The 18,671-nt window shown below is 44.5% G+C and overlaps 2 protein-coding genes across 2 annotated transcripts in view; one reads left to right on the top strand and one right to left on the bottom strand.

Annotated features, from left to right (window-relative positions):
- The window catches only part of LOC311011815 (desmoplakin-A-like), a 190,217-nt gene extending 180,512 nt beyond the window's left edge, over positions 1-9,705 (bottom strand). Inside the window, exon 1 of the mRNA XM_084006949.1 lies at positions 9,641-9,705. Coding sequence (XP_083863075.1) covers positions 9,641-9,690 — 50 coding nt within the window. The 5' untranslated portion in view covers positions 9,691-9,705. The remainder of the gene's footprint in view (positions 1-9,640) is intronic.
- cdh2 (cadherin 2, type 1, N-cadherin (neuronal)) overlaps positions 8,576-18,671 on the top strand; it is a 58,381-nt gene continuing 48,285 nt past the window's right edge. The window contains exons 1-2 of the mRNA XM_084006960.1: positions 8,576-8,904; positions 10,519-10,627. Coding sequence (XP_083863086.1) covers positions 8,845-8,904; positions 10,519-10,627 — 169 coding nt within the window. The 5' untranslated portion in view covers positions 8,576-8,844. The remainder of the gene's footprint in view (positions 8,905-10,518; positions 10,628-18,671) is intronic.

The raw sequence follows: 18,671 nt of genomic DNA, 5'->3' as shown, positions 1-18,671 counted from the left end.
TTGTAAAAATACCTGAAAGTAAAACCAACACCTTTGGCGTCTACCGACACATCCTGGGCTTGAACGTGCCCTAACCCTTTCTGAAGACAGCTTCGGTCGTTATTGGTTAGGATTGCGTGGGACTCGCTTTGTGTGTATGCATCGCTCCGTATGATTTAGAACAAATAAACAGCTGCTGGGACTACAGGGAGCTTTTTTTAATTTTTTGATACCACCATTTTCTCAAACAAACAGTGCAGGACACCTGAAATACGTTTACTGGTTGACGTCAGATGTTCCGCCGCGTCCCGCTGACCCTTTGATATTAGTGTTGCTGAATTCCCCCCAGCAGGCAGGGAGGGGGGGCAGTCGAGCGTCTGTGGAGGGCGAGAGTAAAGGCAATATGTCTCATGATCGCCTCCTGAGCGGAGCCAAATGAGGCACCCTTCGCTCCGAGCAACCTGCAGCTAACATCTGCTGCTTTGGCCGCGGATGCCCTTCTGAGTCGGCTCTGCTCATCGGCACAAGGATGGAAATCTCTAATAAAAAACCCCCCTTTGATTCATTTTCTTAATTCGAGACACGCATTGACATAAAGATGGGCAGGACTTTGCTTTGCTGGAAGGTGAAGGCTCCAACCACTGCAAATGTTCCATGTTGTTGGTATTTCTCTGGCAATTATCTGAAACCACATGAAAATTGCAGCATTGTTTTCCACGAGTTAATGAAAGAAAAATCGCATCTTAAGCATTTGGTAACCTGCTGACTTCTCGTGAGTTGTGGAGATAAAATTATGCACCAGATAATCATCCTGTTCACATTATCAGGGGGGAGAAAAAATAGATACTAATGCCCACAGGCAAATGTGTGTTGGAAGAGGTGGAATAGGTATGGCAATTATCATGAGTTAGGATCATATTTTAAATCTCATTAAAACCCTTGGATATTGTATCAAATCAACAACAATGTCTCCTGTGTGGAAACGTGTTCTTAATTAAGTCGCTGTTTGTTAGAAGGTAATTCACCGGCAGTGTTTAAATATCACACGGCTATATGCTCTATAGCACCATGATAAAGGCAATAATAATAATAATATTGCATCTTAATATACTATGATTCATTTATTATTACATTAACTTTTTATCACACTTTTCATCACGACTTTAATTCTTTTAATGAACACACTGCACCTCTTTATGCAATCTGACCAACCCGGGCGAGCGAGCCGGCCCTTTGCCACCTTCTTAAGCCCACAGTAATTATTAATGCATTTTTGTAATCAGGCTTCTGTGCTTCTTTTGCATGAAAGCAATCTAATAAATGTGAAAACTAAACTCTCCCCGCTGAACACATTAAGATAACCACAAAAAAAAATTAAAAATCAAACATTTATTGAAGTAACCTCTAATCTCATTACCTCTGTGATTACTAAAAAAAACCAGTGGCTCATTCCCCGACTGCCTCCAAAATGAAACTCTTGATAAGAAAGCCCAGTGTGAGATGGAGGAAAGCAGCAGCAGCAGCAGCATTAACAGCAGAAGCAGCATTAACAGTAGCAGCAACAGCAGCATTAACAGCAGCATCAACATTAGCATCAACAGCAGCAGTAACATCAACATTATCAGCAGCAGCATTAAAAGTAGCAACAGCAGCATTAACAGTAGCAGCAGCATCAACATTAGCAGCAGCATTAACAGCAGCATTAACACCAGCAGCATTAACAGCAGCAGCAGCAGCATTAACAGTGAAAACAGCAGCCTAAACAGTAGCAGCAGCATCAACATTAGCAGCAGCAGCATTAACAGCAGCAGCATTAACAGTGACAACAGCAGCATTAACAGTAGCAACAGCAGCAGCATTAACAGCAGCAGCAGCAGCAGCAGCATTAACAGCAGCAGCATTAACAGTGACAACAGCAGCATTAACAGTAGCAAGCAGCATCAACATTAGCAGCAGCAGCATTAACAGCAGCAGCAGCAGCATTAACAGTGACAACAGCAGCATTAACAGTAGCAGCAGCATCAACATTAGCAGCAGCAGCATTAACAGCAGCAGCAACATTAACAGCAGCAGCATTAACAGTAGCAACAGCAGCAGCATCAACATCAGCAGCAGCAGCAGCATGAACAGCAGCATTAAAGCAGCAGCATTAACAGCAGCAGCATTAACAGCAGCAGCCCTCACATAAATCCGGCCCCTGTGCTCAGACGTTGGTCCGGCCCCTAAATCAGACAGCCGGGCTGTCACCACCAGAGACCTTGTCGTCTTCTCAGATCGATAGCGATAAGGGGGAATACACTTCCAGCTGCAAAATACTGAGGAGGCGTTGTGGTTGCAGGGAGCTCCACAGGCGTGTATACCGTAGTTTTAATGCTAATATCCCACACTGGAAACTGCGATGATGAAGACACTCGTCTTTGAGGGGACGTCTCAGTATGCATGTTATGATTCTGATGTTCTTGATTGATGCGTTCTGGAATATGAACGATGATAAAAAAAACCTTGAAATAACTGTAAAATGTTTACTTGCACTTAGTTGTTAGCGGTTCTCGATACGACATTCAGAGCATCGTTACGGCATCAAACGACTATCAGCTAAGGCATTAATGTCTATAGTAACGTCTACCTGAGCAGAGAATGAAACCGCTCTCCCTCTGTGTGTGTTGTTATCAGAGTTGTGCATGTGACTTATACGATGACGATGCAGCTCCTAATACACTCCTCAAGCACTGTTGTTAGTGCTGTTGTTGGCGCTGTTGTTAGCCCTGTTGTTAGCGCTGTTGTTAGCACTGTTGTTAGCACTGTTGTTAGCCCTGTTGTTAGCGCTGTTGTTAGCCCTGTTGTTAGCACTGTTGTTAGCACTGTTGTTAGCCCTGTTGTTAGCGCTGTTGTTAGCGTGGTTAGCTGAGGCCATGTCTAGAGCTAGGTGGATAGATCCGTTCCGAGTTACACAATAGCACCTTTAACTCTACTGGGTCGGTCGGTGTGAAGGTGAGCGTGGAGGTTGTCCGTCTCTGTGTCAGACCTGCAGTTGCCTGGCGACCCCTTCACGACCCCGTGAAGGATAAGGGCTTGCAGATAATGGATGGAAGGATGTTTACTTGTAGGTTGCGTCGCCGGTGCCAGCGTGTGTGAACACTTGACCGACTACGCTGTCGTGCGGAAGATAAAGTTATATAGTGAAGCAAAAAACTTTCCAGTTTCACCCCCGAAAAACTCAGATAACAACCTCACAGTCATTTATCATTTTCGGTGCTGAAGAGAGGAATGGAAACGTATTGAGTTGCTTCTGTGTTGTTGTGCAATGGAACAAAGGAACAAATATTGCTATTGTGCATTTCTGCAAAAATAAAAACATGAGCATGAAAGCTTGAACGGATTCATGATCCCGAGAAGATGCATCCTAAAATCTTGGAGATCTCAGGACTTTTCATGTCGAGCCACCATCACCATCAAGTCAAAATGTGTATTTGTTCCATTTGCTTGATTATAAATAACTTGCAAAACTAATGATAGAAAACCCTAAACAAAGAGTGAATGTTAGCATGCTACTATTAGCATGCTACTACTAGCATGCTAGCATTCCCAGTACAGAACTGCTCTCATGACCGAAGACTCCTTGTCATGTTTGAACTAAAAAACATATTTCCTTTAGTGTGGACTCATTTTATTGATGTATTTCCTATCATAAGCATGAACTTTACATAACTGGTTAAATAATAGGATTCTGTTTTGTTCATTTCAGTTATTTTTAAATGTTAATTTGCACAGTGTTTTTAATTGAAATGATGAACAAATTAACTTGAAAAAATTTCCATGTAAATTCAGCTTTTGGACGTGGTTTGTTTGAAGGGAATATTGGATCGCAAGTGAGCAATAAATAATTGAGACAAGTGCCTTTTTTTTGCACAGATCTGCCATTACAAATCAATAGCCGCACTTTTATTGCATCCATAACCGAAGATGCTCCCTCCTCTCTTTCTTGGGTTGCTCTGGAGTTCAACACAATCTGCTTTAATCAGACGATCAGTCACTATTAGATCCGGGTGCCACATCAGCACACAGCAGGCAGATGTGGCCCCCAGCAACAACAAAAAAACTACAATCCCTAAATTGGGGCTGACACACACTTGTACGACGAGCCCTGTGACTCGGCAGACGCTGCCAGAGCGGCGGTCTGAGTTCGCCAAGCAGCGTTTTGCCTTTATTAGCCGACAAGAAGTTGGCACCAAGCTGCTATACTGACAGTTCTTTTCAGAAGGAATTACAATCGTACGTCACTCTTTGTCCCTTTGCATGTAACGCAACAGGACCGGATCCTTTCTTAAAGGCTGCAAATATTCAGCTCACCATACATTTACACATATGGGAACCGCCACTAATACATGCTCGGCTCTATCTGGCTCCACGGTTCCAACGGCATAAAAAGATTTGAATGAGCCGATTTGGCACAAGAGGAGAATAATCAGAGCATTACCGCGGTCCTCGGAGATCTTTTATTGAATGCATAACAATGAAGCTTGATTGGAATTGATAATGGCATTGAGGACTAGGTTGCTCCTTTCCATTCACTAATTTGTTCCAAAGCAACCTTTGACATGCACGGGGATTGCCAGTGACAAGTTAATATGCCTGCAGTCGAGAAGGGAGGGGGTGAAAATGTGTGTGTTTCTACAGAAAAAGGGAGAGAGAATGTATTCTCCTCCACTGATTAAATACTGAGTGTCATTTCCAACAAAAAAAAAAAGGAGAAATACTGGATCCGTGCCTCGATTTACATAAGCAGTCGCTGAGTTCCAAAAAAAATGAAAGAGGCCGCGTGCATGCGTGTTACCGAAGCGCTGTCATCTATATTGGGCTTCCGGCTCTGAATTACAGTACGTGGGAGCGGAGTGTGAACTGTGAGATATTCCTGTATCAACACAAAGTCAGCGTGACGAAGTGCCGCGGATGTGAAAGTGTCGCTGACCTCGGCCGTTTTTTTTCCCCCCTCTCCCAGAGCCATCAAGGCCACGGAGCTGCAGTTTGTCATGCTGCACCCGATTGTGCAGAATAAAAGGGTGTGGAATCAACCCCCCCACCCCCACCCAAAGGCCACCAGCCTCTCGGACACCTACACCTGTGTCAGCAGCACAGCGAGTATCACACAGCTGCCTCGCACACGTCTGCAAAACACCGTTATCCGTCCACGTGAATACATTAACCACGGACTCGACCTTGAATGGTACGGTCCTCCCTTTGATTGCACATTTTTAAAAAGCGTGCCAAATTCAGGTGGCACACTGGGACTTCTCCAAGGGGGGGGGTTCTCCTCCCATCGGCCTCATGAATCGTGCAATATGATATTGTGTGATTGAAAGCGCCGAGTCCAAATTGGATTCCCCCACTCTAACGCCTCCTCCCCTCCCCGGCCGAGACAAGTGCTGATGAAAGATAACCGCCTCCGCATTAATCAAAAAGATGGAGCATTTTGATCCCGCTTTCAATTAGATTACATTACGTACATTTGTGCAAAAAGCGATATCAATTATCAACAGGTCATTCGGTTTGACCTCTTGACCCGATTTCACCAACGTGCACATTGAATCTGACTGCTGACATGATTCTGTGACCCTCCTCAAAAAAAAGTTACACTAAGTGAAATATTACCATAAAATCCTTGTGTATTGATTTTTTTTCTTGATAAATCTTTTAACCAACTTCAGTTGAGATATAACTATCAAATATTCATTCATTTATATAATGTTAAACGTTTAAATGCCAGTTTTCTTTTACTATACTATATATTCATAAAATCAAATTGAAATATTCTCAATATAATAAAGGTTATAGGCAAAAAACATTGTTTGATTATGACAGCCTGGTTAGCAATGATTAGCAACGACATTGTTTTTGATGGATTATTACATTTTGTGCAGTGTTATTGAGAAAAAAAGACCCCACATGAAATATTACCATAACATCCTTTTAACCTACTTCAGCTCTGATTATAAAACCAAATATTAATTCATTTTTAGAATGTTACCCCTTAAATGCCAGTTTTTGTGACGATACCACTCATATACATAAAATGTCATTGAAATGTTCTCAACATAATACATTTTCTTTGGATAATGACAGTCTGGGATAGGTCAGTGATTAGCACCAGCATTGGTTTTGATGGATTCATATTTTTTGTCCAATGTCATATTTAGAAAAAAAAGTTACACAAAGACCCCACATGAAATATTACCATAACATCCTTATATATTGATGGGTTTTTGTTCTGCTAAATCTTTAGCTGTGGGGGAGAAACGACAGCAGTCTTTCTTTATCATGATAATATATATATATATATATATATATATATATATATATATATATATATATATATATATATTAATTTTCCGCCATAGAGATGGTCTGATTGTTTTAAAACATGGACGCTCAGGCTTCCTAATCAATGACCAGATTTTGAAGATGGATGAGTCTTCTTATTACAGCACTTTCCACAGCGATGGAGCCCACTCTTCCTGTTTGTGTACCGACTGTAAGTGGGATGTGATGGTGCTCACTGTTTGTTTAGGATTACAAGACGCTCTGAGGAGCGGATGGTTTCATTCGTAGGAGGAGGAGGGGAGCGCCGCCGCTCCCATCACAGACTCACCCGCGCCACAAAACGCCAATAACTTGGAAAACAACAGATTGCCCCGGAGGAGGTGAACGGAGAGTCGGCCCTTGTTTATTATTTGGAGATGGAATAAGTGTTTTCCTTTCTCCTCTACATCTCCGCGTCGCAGATGCAATCTATTCCATAGGGCCGTCTCCTTGATAGTTAATTAGATGTCAGCAGCACAACCAAGGTGATTTAACCTTCATCAGCCTGCATCACATGGGCGGCTAATATAAGGGAATTATTCATTGCATATTTTAGTGGAACGTGGAGAAATAAAAGAGCTTTGCTTACGGATTCTGGGCTTAAGTGACGATGAATGGATGGAATGCGAAACTCCAAAATGCCACAGCGATAGTAATTTGTGTAACAGTGAGCTTATTCTGTGGCGGGCCGAGGGAGACTCGGCTCCAAACTATTGACAATTAATAATCCTTGAGATCAAACGTGCAGCAAACAGCAATTATCTGAGGGCAATGTGATCAAAATCTCCCACCTTTTGATCAATAGAGGCAACTATTTATGCAGACAGAGAGCGAGACGACTGATTGAATCCCGAATTACATTGTTGCCGTGACATTCAAAAAGTGTTTGTGAGAGAGCTAATAGCCGGGGAGTTTTACATGAAAACCAACATAGGAACATGTGTATTTATACTGTATATATGGCCCGGTGTGGCAGGATCAGAAATAACAAGCTACCAGAGCTTCAAACGGAGCTCCAGTGAGTGGGATCAGATTTCCAAACAGCAACGAGTTCTCTTTTCTTTGCATTTCTTTTGTCAGCCTCATTTGAATATGATGTGCACGAGTAAGCGAAACCAGGCAATAAGCAAATCCACGGGCGACCTCGAGCTGACCTCAAAGCATAAGGAAACTACTGCAGGGTGTTGTTATCTTAAAACACACTGTCTTTGGAGAGTTAATTTAATTTGGACTGGAAGGACGTCAAAAAGAGCTACATTACAACTGGGTTTGTGTTTAAATCAGGAGCGTCAGAGAGGATCTTTTTGCATTTTCTACCACTTTTTTTTAAATGCAGACAAAAGTCTTTTGTTGTGTGCCCTTTTAAAGCGTTATGCATGAATTAATTTCACCTGGACGCATAATGTAAAAGTGATTATTGATGCATTTAAATAGGAATAAACAGAGGATTGTGTTTGAAAACCAGATATTCCAACTTTATGGGCAACAGTGTATATACATTCCTCTGTAGTGGAGTAAGTTTACCCAACAGGGGGGTAGGGGGTGTTTGTTGTGTGGGGGTGGGGGGCATTGTGTCTCTGTAAAGTTTGTATATTCTGAAATGTAATAAAAAAGAACTATTAAAAAAGAAAATATGCATATATCAGGACAGCAGAGTCACTTGTATTCTTCAGAAAAAGGCTCAAGACTGACCCCAAAAAAAGCACTTTCATGTTCTTACCTATAGCACTTTGATCATAGCACTGTTGTTCTTAAGGTATGTTTGCTGAACAGCTACTACTTTACTCAGACGAGGACCGAACCCTTGTTTCTGTTTTTTCACCCTTTTATCAGCAATGATATGTTGTGGTTTCTTTCTTTTGACAAATGTACTTATTGTAAGCTAAATGCCCTAAATGTAAATGTAAATATAAAACAGCCTGTAAACATAAAAATACAGATTCAAAATCATAGTTTGCAACATAAAAAAAGATTCCACCTGTGAATGAACACAATTATCTTCCCCCTCTTATTCATATTATTATTCAAATTAAATTAAAATGAAAATGTATGACATTGTTTTAATAATGTGACGGTATTAAGGCTGATGGAGGGAGGGGGGTTGGGACCTGACCGGGGACCCCGTCCGCGTCCCAGCGGTGAAGTTGCCCGTGTGGCCAGCAGGGAGAGACAGTGAGGTGGGCGGCTTATAATCGCGGGCTGGGGCTGTTCCGCGGTGTTTGTGTGGGAGCGGATGGGAGGGAGCAGCAGCCTCAGTACCAGGCACTGCTCTCCCTCACTACCGACTGGATACATCGAGGAGCAGGCTGCTACATGCTGCCGCCGCCACCGCCGCTCCGCCCGCCGCCTTTTGTCGGACACGGACCTTCTCACCGCGGCCACGCTTGAGCCAGACGGATAATCTTTTTGGTGCTTTTTTTTTTTTTTTTAATTTTCCTCCTTTTTATTTCTTCCTATTTTTTGTTGCACACGGATTCCGGAGGTTGGGAGATTACCAAGTCTCGGGCGATGTACCGACTACACGAGGGCAGCGGTCTGGTTCTGCTGGCGGTCCTGGCGGGACTGCAGGTAAAACATTTTCTGGAGGATCTTGTAGACACACACGCGGACTTTTTCTTTCTCCACCGGACAGTTTCCCGGTTGCTTGTTGTTTCGGGTTGGCGACGCTTGTTCTGTTTGAGTTACGAGCTCCCGTCGAGCTGCTCTTCCTTCCTCCCCCCTCCCCTTAAAAACAGGCACTTTACATCGCGTGCGGTTGTTGGAACAGCGCCGTGACCAAAAAAAAAAGAAGAAAAAATCCACCTTGTAAAGTAGATCTCACGTGCTGTTTTTGACTGGTTAATATTGTATTTAATTATTTTAATTAACATTTATTATTTTATTTTAATTAATTATTTCAGCTAAAGGAGTTTTCAATGGCGTGGTCTGATAGGAGTTGAGTGTTTTAAAAATATCTATATGTATTGTGTGGAAGTTAACCCGGTTCTCTTATGGTTGTATTTAGTTTAGGTTTAATATTAATGTAGATTGCTGCAGCGTACCCCCCCCCCCCCCCCTCCCCCCCACCAGCCAGGCTAGTTAATTGCCTCCCTGCTAAAAGCCTATCAGCCACAATGAGAAGTAGCTGCTGCAACACAGTGTGGCTCCTGTAGTCTCCATGTGTGCACAGTGTTGTTGGAGCGAAGGGAAGGAATGTAACCTTTTTAATATTGCTCTACTTTTGTTTAAAACGCAGCAGATAGTGAACTGATGGTGTTAACACTTCTATCCGGACATGTAACGTCCTAGCATTCCAGCTCTACACCCCCCCTCTCCTCCTCCTCCACCTCCTCCTCCTCCCCTCTCTGAGAGCATTTTTTTTCTTCCCCATTTCAAATTCCCCTGATTAAAAATGGCAAGTGGCACGGATACCCACAATGCTCTCTTTTTCTGCAGGACTCCTCTCGTTTTACATTCTTTTGAGTGCACGCAAAGAAATAGGGCCAGGCTCTCTGTTCCTGGGAGCTGAATCAATGCTGTGTGTGTGTGTGTGTGTGTGTGTGTGTGTGTGTGTGTGTGAGATGGAGTTTTTATTCGGACCATCAGTTGTTCTCCCTGCTTGTGATTTCTTTTGTGCGACAGAAATTCACCCTTTTGAGGGGAAACGCCGGTTCAGATCCCGTCGCTCTCCCTTCAATCCTTTGTGTTGAACACCTGAAAACAGTTTTCAAAACATAGGAGGAAAAAAGAAGCGCTGTATTGATCAGGGTGACGGCCTCGCAGTCTCTGTTGTCCTGTTTGTTCAGAGAGTCCCCGTCACTGTTGACTCCCAGGACGCCGGGTCATTGTGAGGTTCTGTACTTTACTTTTTATGGCTTTGTTCCCGTACTACTATGACTTCCTGTAAGAGTCCGGGGGGGAGGAGGGGGGGGGGGTGATCAGAGATGCCTGGTCATAACCCCGGTCTGTGCCTGGGCCTCTCCAGCGTTACAAGCAGGGCTTGTTCTTGCCTAGCCATGCTCTTTAGGCTAATGCTTAACCCTTTTGGCCTCATTATCCTAATTGCGGTCCCGGCTATAAAAACAACAGATGCTTTTTGTACGACTGTGGAGAGTTCGGAACGTGACCAGGAGGGTTTTTTTGGAGGGTGCATTGTAGGAGGTTGATTTATGACTCGTTGTCCCCCCCCCCCACCCGTTACAGATCGCAGCAGAGGGCCGGGGCGCCCCACCATGCAGACCAGGCTTCTCTGAAGATGAATACAAGGTTGTGGTGCCAGATATCGCGGAGGAAGGCCATCCGCTTTTCAACGGTGAGTGGTGAAACCTTCCCAGTGCTGCTCGGTGCTGAGATGCTTGTTATGTGTGTGTGTGTGTGTGTGTGTGTGTGACTCCCTCCCTGTGTTACATTTCAGGGAGGATCAGAACAAGCCTGACATATTTAAACAATTAGCTCCGGCGTAGCCGTGTTGTATCGTTGTAGTTTGCCGTGTAAACCAGCTCCAATGTGGTTCAACTTAACTGTGTGGCTCCTGTCGATCCTGCTTACATGCTGTGTGTGTGTGTGTGTGTGTGTGTGTGTGTGTGTGTGTGTGTGTGTGTTTAAAGCACAAACATTAGCAGATTGTTGCTTAATTGCCGGCTGGTACATTGCGGCTTGAAAACGGTTTTGCGTTTTTGTAGTTTGCTGCCTTTTTGTCATTTAAGGAGGAAAACTCATCTTGATTGCATTGCTGACTTGTTGTAATGACAAGTCAATTACAAATCCAGATTTGAATACTTGCAAACTTTAATCAAGCAAATGAGCTGGCTATTAAACATCTCATACCGTGTGCCGGTGCATTTAATTATTTCCATAACCATATGCTGTTATTTTTGTGTTCGTCTTGTTCTCATTGAACGCCGCTCCGTCGCAGGAAGCCTTTTTCTGTCTGTTTCTCTAAACACTTCTATGCCTAAAGGTTCCACTAGAAACGTATGGTAATGGCTCCATTTGCTGTGTTGGGCTGCAAAAAAAAACCCCTCAACGGTGGTAATAACAGCAATTTAATTATCCTTCCAAATGTTTGTTACAGCAATAGTGTTTCTGTGGGGAAGCCAGATGTAGTAGGGTTATATAATATATAACCTGCTCCACAGAAGAAAGTGAAAAATAATGATTTTTTTTTTAAGCAGAAGCCCATTACATTGCAGCGAGCATGACCAATACTGCCTCTTTGGAATTTAATATTGGCAAAATGAGGATGCAGCTACCATGAAAGAGTACGCAGGCCTACAGACGGTAATAAAAAGTGGAATATATCACCAGCGTGCTATTAGGGAGGTTAGAGCCTCGAGGTCATTTGGACCAGAAAACATTCTCGCTTGTGTTGGATTTCACAGTGTGTGCCTAAACCTTGCACGATGCCGTTGGTGTGAGTCAGCTAGGTGGGAGCGGGGGGGGGGGGGTGATGGTGGGGGAGGTAGCAACGACGAGAATAGAGGGGGGAGAGAGTGCTTTACTTTGGGCGGGTGCAGCTTTCACTGGGCTTTACCTTGTGCACAAGTTTCCGTTTGATCCTGCAGGTGATGGATTCCCCTCTGTTGGCTTGTGGATGAGCCGTGACCCGGGGTAATCAGGTTCCCTTTTGTTTGCCCCCCTACCCCCACCACCACCACCACCTCTTCTCTTTTCTCCACCCCCCTCCCCCAGCGAGCTGTTGCTCTGTGGAGATTTCCTTGACAGAGGGAGGCTCTCCTGTGTCATTGTAATGCAGCGGGGCCTTAGCAGCGTGGGATGATGTTAATGAAACTGCATTCTCCTAATGGAAAGCTCCTGTGGCATGTTTCTGAAAGACAAAGCCCCCACAGTGTGGAGAGAAAGCCCCCTTTTTTTATTACTTGAAACTTTGCTTTCCCCATGCTGTTTGGGGATATTGTTTTTGACCAGGAGGGTTTTACTTATGCTGCTGGAGCCGCATGTAACGGGGCCGTTGCTTTGAGTTTCCTCGCATTACATTAACTTGTCGATTGTGCCCTGAAAGGCTGCAGGTAATGAATGGAAAGGCATTGAGCGAGTGTTGTTGGGGGGGGGTCATTTTATTAACCTGAAAACAGAATCGGCTTTGTCTTGATATAAATAACAGACACGGAAACTTGCCCTTGTGTTATTGGTGGTGAGCTCCGCTGAAACGGGATCTGTGTAATACTATCTGTACCTTGTGTAAGGTGTCAGTAATATGATCATATTGTATTGCGTTTGACCCGACTGTATGCATGATGAGCTGCAGCAGGAGGAGGAGGTGTTAGGTATCTTTGTCCCGTCTAATTGCAGCCTCTCCTTTTGTTATTGATCAAGAGAATACACATCCTGCTGTGTGTGTAAAACCTGGAAATGGGGGCGGAGTCCACGTGTGAACAGGCCGACATTGTATGTGCTAAACGAGGGACTTCCTGTGGATTTGATGATGGCGATTGTGACTGAGCGGTTAACACTGTTGTTTGATTGGAAGATTTAATCATGTCCCCCCCGGGGGAGAGGGGGAAGTTTAACTGTTGTTAGGCCGAGTGATGCCCCATTGATTTTGCAATAGATTTGTTAAAATGCATTTATTACAAAAATGAGAGAGGACGATTAATTCTTCTATGAGAACTCCATTAAAGGGCGGTTACGCTCATTGTTTTCAGATGCAGAACCACGTCAGGATTGTCCCACCACACATGACCTTGCTTTTTTCTTTTTTAAATATTTGCTCTGGCCTGATAGTGAGCAGCCAAATGTGAGTTATTTATTATCAGAACGTCCCCCAGATGAAAGCAGCTGAAGGTTTTCATCATTCGTGCCCCTTTTTATCTCGTTTAGTCGCCCGATAAAGTGACTTGTTTTTACTAAATCGCATTTAATTTCAGGTTGTGGCTGCGGGAGGTTCGCCTCTGGGTGTCTAATGGAATTCTTGTGGCTTTGGAGAACTGACACACATTGCAGTTTTTTTTTGTTTTTCCAGATGAGGCCATTTTTTTTAAAGCAGGGGGGGGTTGCAAAGTGAGTCAGTCGGTGCATTATTCAGCAGAGGTTTCCCTCCCTAAAAAGTGGGTTAATGAAAAGCCCAAAAGCCTAATTGAGCTTAATACACTCTCTTATGCTGCTGTTCTGCCTTCCCTACCCCCAACCACGTAGGCTGCTTTCATTTTCCCTCCCCTCCCCTCCACAGCCGCCGCGCTTGGCTTCTTTTTTCTTTTTTTCTTGACAATAATGCGAGCTCCGCTGATGAAAGAGAAGTACGTCTATAGTCTGCTTTAGCCTCGGCTCAAGTGCTCTAAATGCGAACGTGTCAAGAGGGTCGGGTGAGTTGAGGGGGTCGGGATTTACAGTTGACCAGTTTAATAATGTGATTGCAACAATTAGTGTCAACGTCGGCAACGAGAACATGAAGTGGAGAGTCAGAGTTTTAGTTAATCTATCATTACGTGTAATTACGGTGTTTATCGGAGGTAACTATTTAAGCAAACTAAATTTCACCCCCTTTTTTGACAAGAAAAATGATGGATTTTCTTTTGTGCCGACAGAGCCCATTCCTGTTTTTTTCTGTTGTTCTGGTTCTCTGCGCTCCGTTAAGGTTGTGACGGCGCCGGGTACAGCTGGGGCCACTCAGATGTGTTTAAGGGGGCCCCAGTGTTTGGCGAGATGTGACCCCGCTCGACCCTCTCCTGTAAACTGGGGCCAAGTACTCAGCAACGTACTTAGACCCTCTTTCCTGCTCCTGGGGTCTGGGATGAGGCCTGTGGGGGGTTTCCAACGCGAGGTGCAGATGAATGAAAGACCGGCCAAAGAGGTCCCGACCTGACACCGTCCCCCCTCCCTCGTGTTGTTCTGACCTACCGAGTCCATCGTTAATCACACAGAAACTAAAGGCACGTTGAAAAAGTGAAAATATAGGAATTTATCACGGATCGAGTTGGTCCTGGTTAGGGGTGGGTCAAAATATAGATACGGCAATATATCGCGATACTTTGCCGCCCAATACAATCTCGACTTTTCAACTCCAAAGATCGATTAAATAAAAAAAAAGATTCATGTTTAGACGCGTTGTGAATGCAGTACTTTATCCTTTTTAATTTTATTTTCAATATTTATTCCAGTGAATTTCATGGGAATTAATAAAATGGAGAGGCTGTTTTGAATGAAATAGTTTTGACTCAATTTGTCCTCTGATCAATATCATCTGATGTACATATACAGGTACTTGTGTTTTCATCTTTATTTATATCGTGATACGTATTGTGACCAAAGTATCGTGATACGTATCGTATCGTGAGGTTCTTGCCAATACTCAGCCTTAGTCCTGGTGGATTTCCATTATGGGCATAATCGTAAATATGATGAGTGGCCGTGACTGTTTCAGGAAGTCTGCAACAAGCAGTAAATCCCCATCAGGGCCCTGGTGGAGGACCATAAGGACTATAGGGGGGCCGTGTCGGGATAACGAAGAATGTTTTATTGAAATATTCCGTAGGGGCTGATAACTTTGAGGTGTAGGCCTGGTATAGAGTTTCCGCCGGAGCCCAGTGTCGTAAAGAAAAAAAAATCTTTGTGTTTGAGGTGGATAAAGTGATGTCTGACGCCGACGCTGAATAATTCAATAGTCAAACATGTTCTTTATATTCAAATCTCCGTTTGAGATGAGATCCGTGAGCGCAGTAGAGCCGTCGTATGACAGATGACAGGACTGAACATGAGACACTGAAGCCCCCCGCCCCTACACACATATTTTTTTATGGACGTGGATCAATGAATCCAAGGTCTTTGTTTGCCGTGATCAATATGTTGTAATGAAGGCTGCGCTCCAATTCCCAGCTAAAGCATCACCGGCAGGTTGGAGTTGAATTTTGTTCTTATTCTTTATAGTTATCAGCCTGCATAAATTTATTTCATCTCCTGTCACTGTGGGTTTTCTGTGTTAGTTTTCCTGGGAGCGCCGTGGCCTAGATAACCACCACATATTGTGACGGGAGATTGAATGTTAGCAGCCATGTTTTGTGTTTTTTTTGGGGGGGTAACCTTTTTTGATTGCAGTTTGCCTCCGAGTAAAGAAGAGTTGGTGCAGTGTCGGAGGGCCACCGCAGCACATTTGTCAGGGAGGACCGCAGCTCCGTTGCAGTCCTCAGGCCATGTCGTAAAAAAAAAAAAAAAAAAGAAAGAATAATGTTACAGTTTTCAAACATGAGCAGCCATCTGTGGCTAATTTGTGGCTGTGCTTTCCGAGCCGGCATATTTTATGTATGTCTGACCTTTTTTTTTAAGGCTCTTATGTTCTCAACTAAAGCCAGCGGTTGTCTGAAAATAATCCACTCCTTATTTGGAGGCAGACAGGTACTCCAGCAACCACTAAACGTAGATAAAGTAGGGCCGACATTATCCCGATGGCTTCTCGTCACCTCCGCTCATATCACTCTTATCGGCTGCAGGCCCTGCCCTCCGCTATTGGCACCTAGCAGTGTGTGGCTGTGACATTGGCCAGTACTTAAGGTGTGAGTGTGTGTGTGTGTGTGTTGTCCTTGGCATATAATTAGCTTGTTCAACCCAGACGGCTCTTGGTGGCGAAGGCGTTGAAGGGCGGCTCCTGGTGGCGGAGCCTCCTGTAACTAGCTGTTGGTCGAGGTTAATTGACCACGGTTACTCCCTCCTCCCTCCTCGCACCCCGGAGGCTCGAGAGTCTCGGCTCTTTTCTCTGCCGTTAATGACGTCACCGCTGTCGCATCATTTAAAAATGTGCCACGTCAACCGCCGCCATCATCAGGATGGATCATTCAGAATAAATAGACTGTTATTCTGGAGTAAAAACATGTCAGGATTTTATTGTGAAAGGTAAGAACGAAAGGAAGCTGTCTTCCATAAGTGTATTTTCCCAAATTTAATGAATAAATTCAAAGTCTGATGTGACTCAGCGCTCCACTGACATTAAATATATGATTTTCATGGCATTGGTTGTACTCTACTTTTCAAGCTTGGAGTCCACTACATAGTACTCATCCTCACTATACATTTGAGCAGCACTACAACATGGAGAACTCTATGTAGTGACACTAGACCTTGTCCATCAACACAACGTTTTACTACACATTAACGCTCACAATAAGGTGCTTGTGGAGAATTTGAATTATCGGTATGTTTAAGTGGCGTTTTTGTAGATTATTGGGATAATATCGTGAATCATCGTAACATGAGCCGGACTCTGACTGTCTACTTGAGATTGTCATTTGTTTTTCTGCAAGGTTGCATGTAACTAGATTTGCTAAATCATGTCATTGTGAGTCATGATCCACAGGGGGGGCACGGATCTGAGAAGGCAGACCTTTTACTGGGCCTTCCTTCACACGGTCATGTGAAGGTTAGTGGGGGGGGTTTATAGGTTATTCGGTTCTAGATCACACCTGGGCACCTCCATCTGCGATGTATTGCTGAGGTTCTTAAAATTGATGTGTGTGCTTCCATCTAAAAGACTGTCAGAACGGAGAGGATTTATTTATTCCTTTAAAACAATCATTTCCTGTTTGCGGTTGGCCGTGACACGAGCGGGCGGCGGCATCATTCACGCCGTCTGCTGGATCCGCCGTGTTTAAAAAAAAAAAAAAAAAATTAAACATGGAGAACACCCAGCGAGTGCATGGGATGACCCCGCTATGTAATGAGGCCGTGTATTAATAGCCATCTTGACCTGACTTTCTGCATATATGCCTCCTCATAACTAGGCTAGTGTTATTTTTCAAAGTGTGGAGAAGTGAAAAACGCCAGCTTGCACCTTCCAAGACAATACATCAGCACCGCCGAGCCGATGGTTTACTCTTCTTTGGACCGATTTGTAGATTTCGGCGGTGACTCCATATCTCTTTCACAGGCCCCGCCTCTCTACAAAGAACGCTGTGTTTGCACTGTTGCCCCAGCTGTTTATTGTGCAATACCCCCGTTCGATTTTTGCCCAGTTTCTCTCTCTGCAGTGCTTGTTTTTCTCATTATGTGGGGCTAAATGAGACACATTTACACTGACGGACCTGCAAAGGCAAGCCACTCCCAGTCCCCCCACTCCCACTCCCAGTCCTCCCACTCCCCCCACTCCCACTCCCCCCACTACATTCTCTCCCTCATTAAGTCTTTTGTTCTGAAGGCAACACGTTTTAGCTTCTGTTGCTTCTCCCCAGATTGCGTTGACCACACAGTCTTTGTGCGGCGGGTCAAACCGGGAAGCTAATATTCCGATGAATATATTAATGAGAGTTTGAGCAAAAAAACCCCGTAGAAAATAGAAACAGCGCTAGCCTTGTGTATGTGTGCGTGTGTGTAGCCCCTTTTTTGCCTCTTTATGCGAGTGACACACATTGCTCACATTTTCAAGCCTCATGCTGCGTTCAAGAGTGCTACATGAATCGGCACCGCTATTATTCCTCCACCGACAAAAGAGAAATTTGAAGCAGGGACACGTTAATTGACCCAGATACTGTAACCACGTTAACAAAAGCCAATATCCTGCCTGGGGAGAGACGTCTGCCTGTCTGCGGGCCACGCCAACTATTGTGTTCCGGGCGGGGGGGTTTGATTTCAAAGCGGCAGCTCCTCTCCGGACACTCTGATGAGTCGTGAGGTCATATCTTGTGACATTCCCCATGCATCCTCCCAACACCTCTCCAGCCAACCCTCCCCCCCGCCACCGCCACACGTTAAGACGGAGGCGCTCCCTCGGCCTGCCGCCGTGATTGATGGGACTTAATTGAGTAATGCAAGGACAGCGCTGCAGCGTTTAGGTGCTTTATTCCACAACTGGGTTTGTCTGCCGGCGTGACCTTGGTTGCTCCGGCTTCGGTCATGAGTGTGATGTGCCGTCTTAGCGGTGTTGGTAATATTGGTTTGATGGATGGATGGCTGTCTGAGGGTTTTGTGGAGCTTGTGCTTTTATGACCACATTTTACACTAACTTGTGCTTTGTGTGGAGAGAGAGAGACGGGATATAAATAGAGTCCTGTTCACTCCGAGCGGGGAATATTTCTATTCTTTCTTTGCTTGTCTTACAAAATAAAGAACATCATTACTTTTATTTACAGCGATGTAATCTTTTCACTGAATCTTGATTTGGACCGGCGATAGGGAACGCTGCCTTCCTCCCCCCTCCTTTCCCAAACTGTTGGCTCATCAGATAAGCATATGTAGGCCGCCATATTACTTGTCTCAAGTGATCTACTGTTACCAGGCCTTGCTGACACCAGTGTCTGCCATCGCTGCCGCGGCAGATATTATGATGGACCTGCAGCAGTTTGGAGTCTCCGTTCGAGTGCACACCACGGCAGTGAGCAACATATCGCTCCGCGGCCGACGTTCGTCTGGGTTTA

Source organism: Eutrigla gurnardus (genome assembly GCF_963514095.1).
Source record: "Eutrigla gurnardus genome assembly, chromosome: 4".
Classification (NCBI taxonomy): Eukaryota; Metazoa; Chordata; class Actinopteri; order Perciformes; family Triglidae; genus Eutrigla; species Eutrigla gurnardus.
The sequence above is the reverse complement of the archived record's forward strand: the minus strand, read 5'-3'. Positions and strand labels throughout refer to the sequence as shown.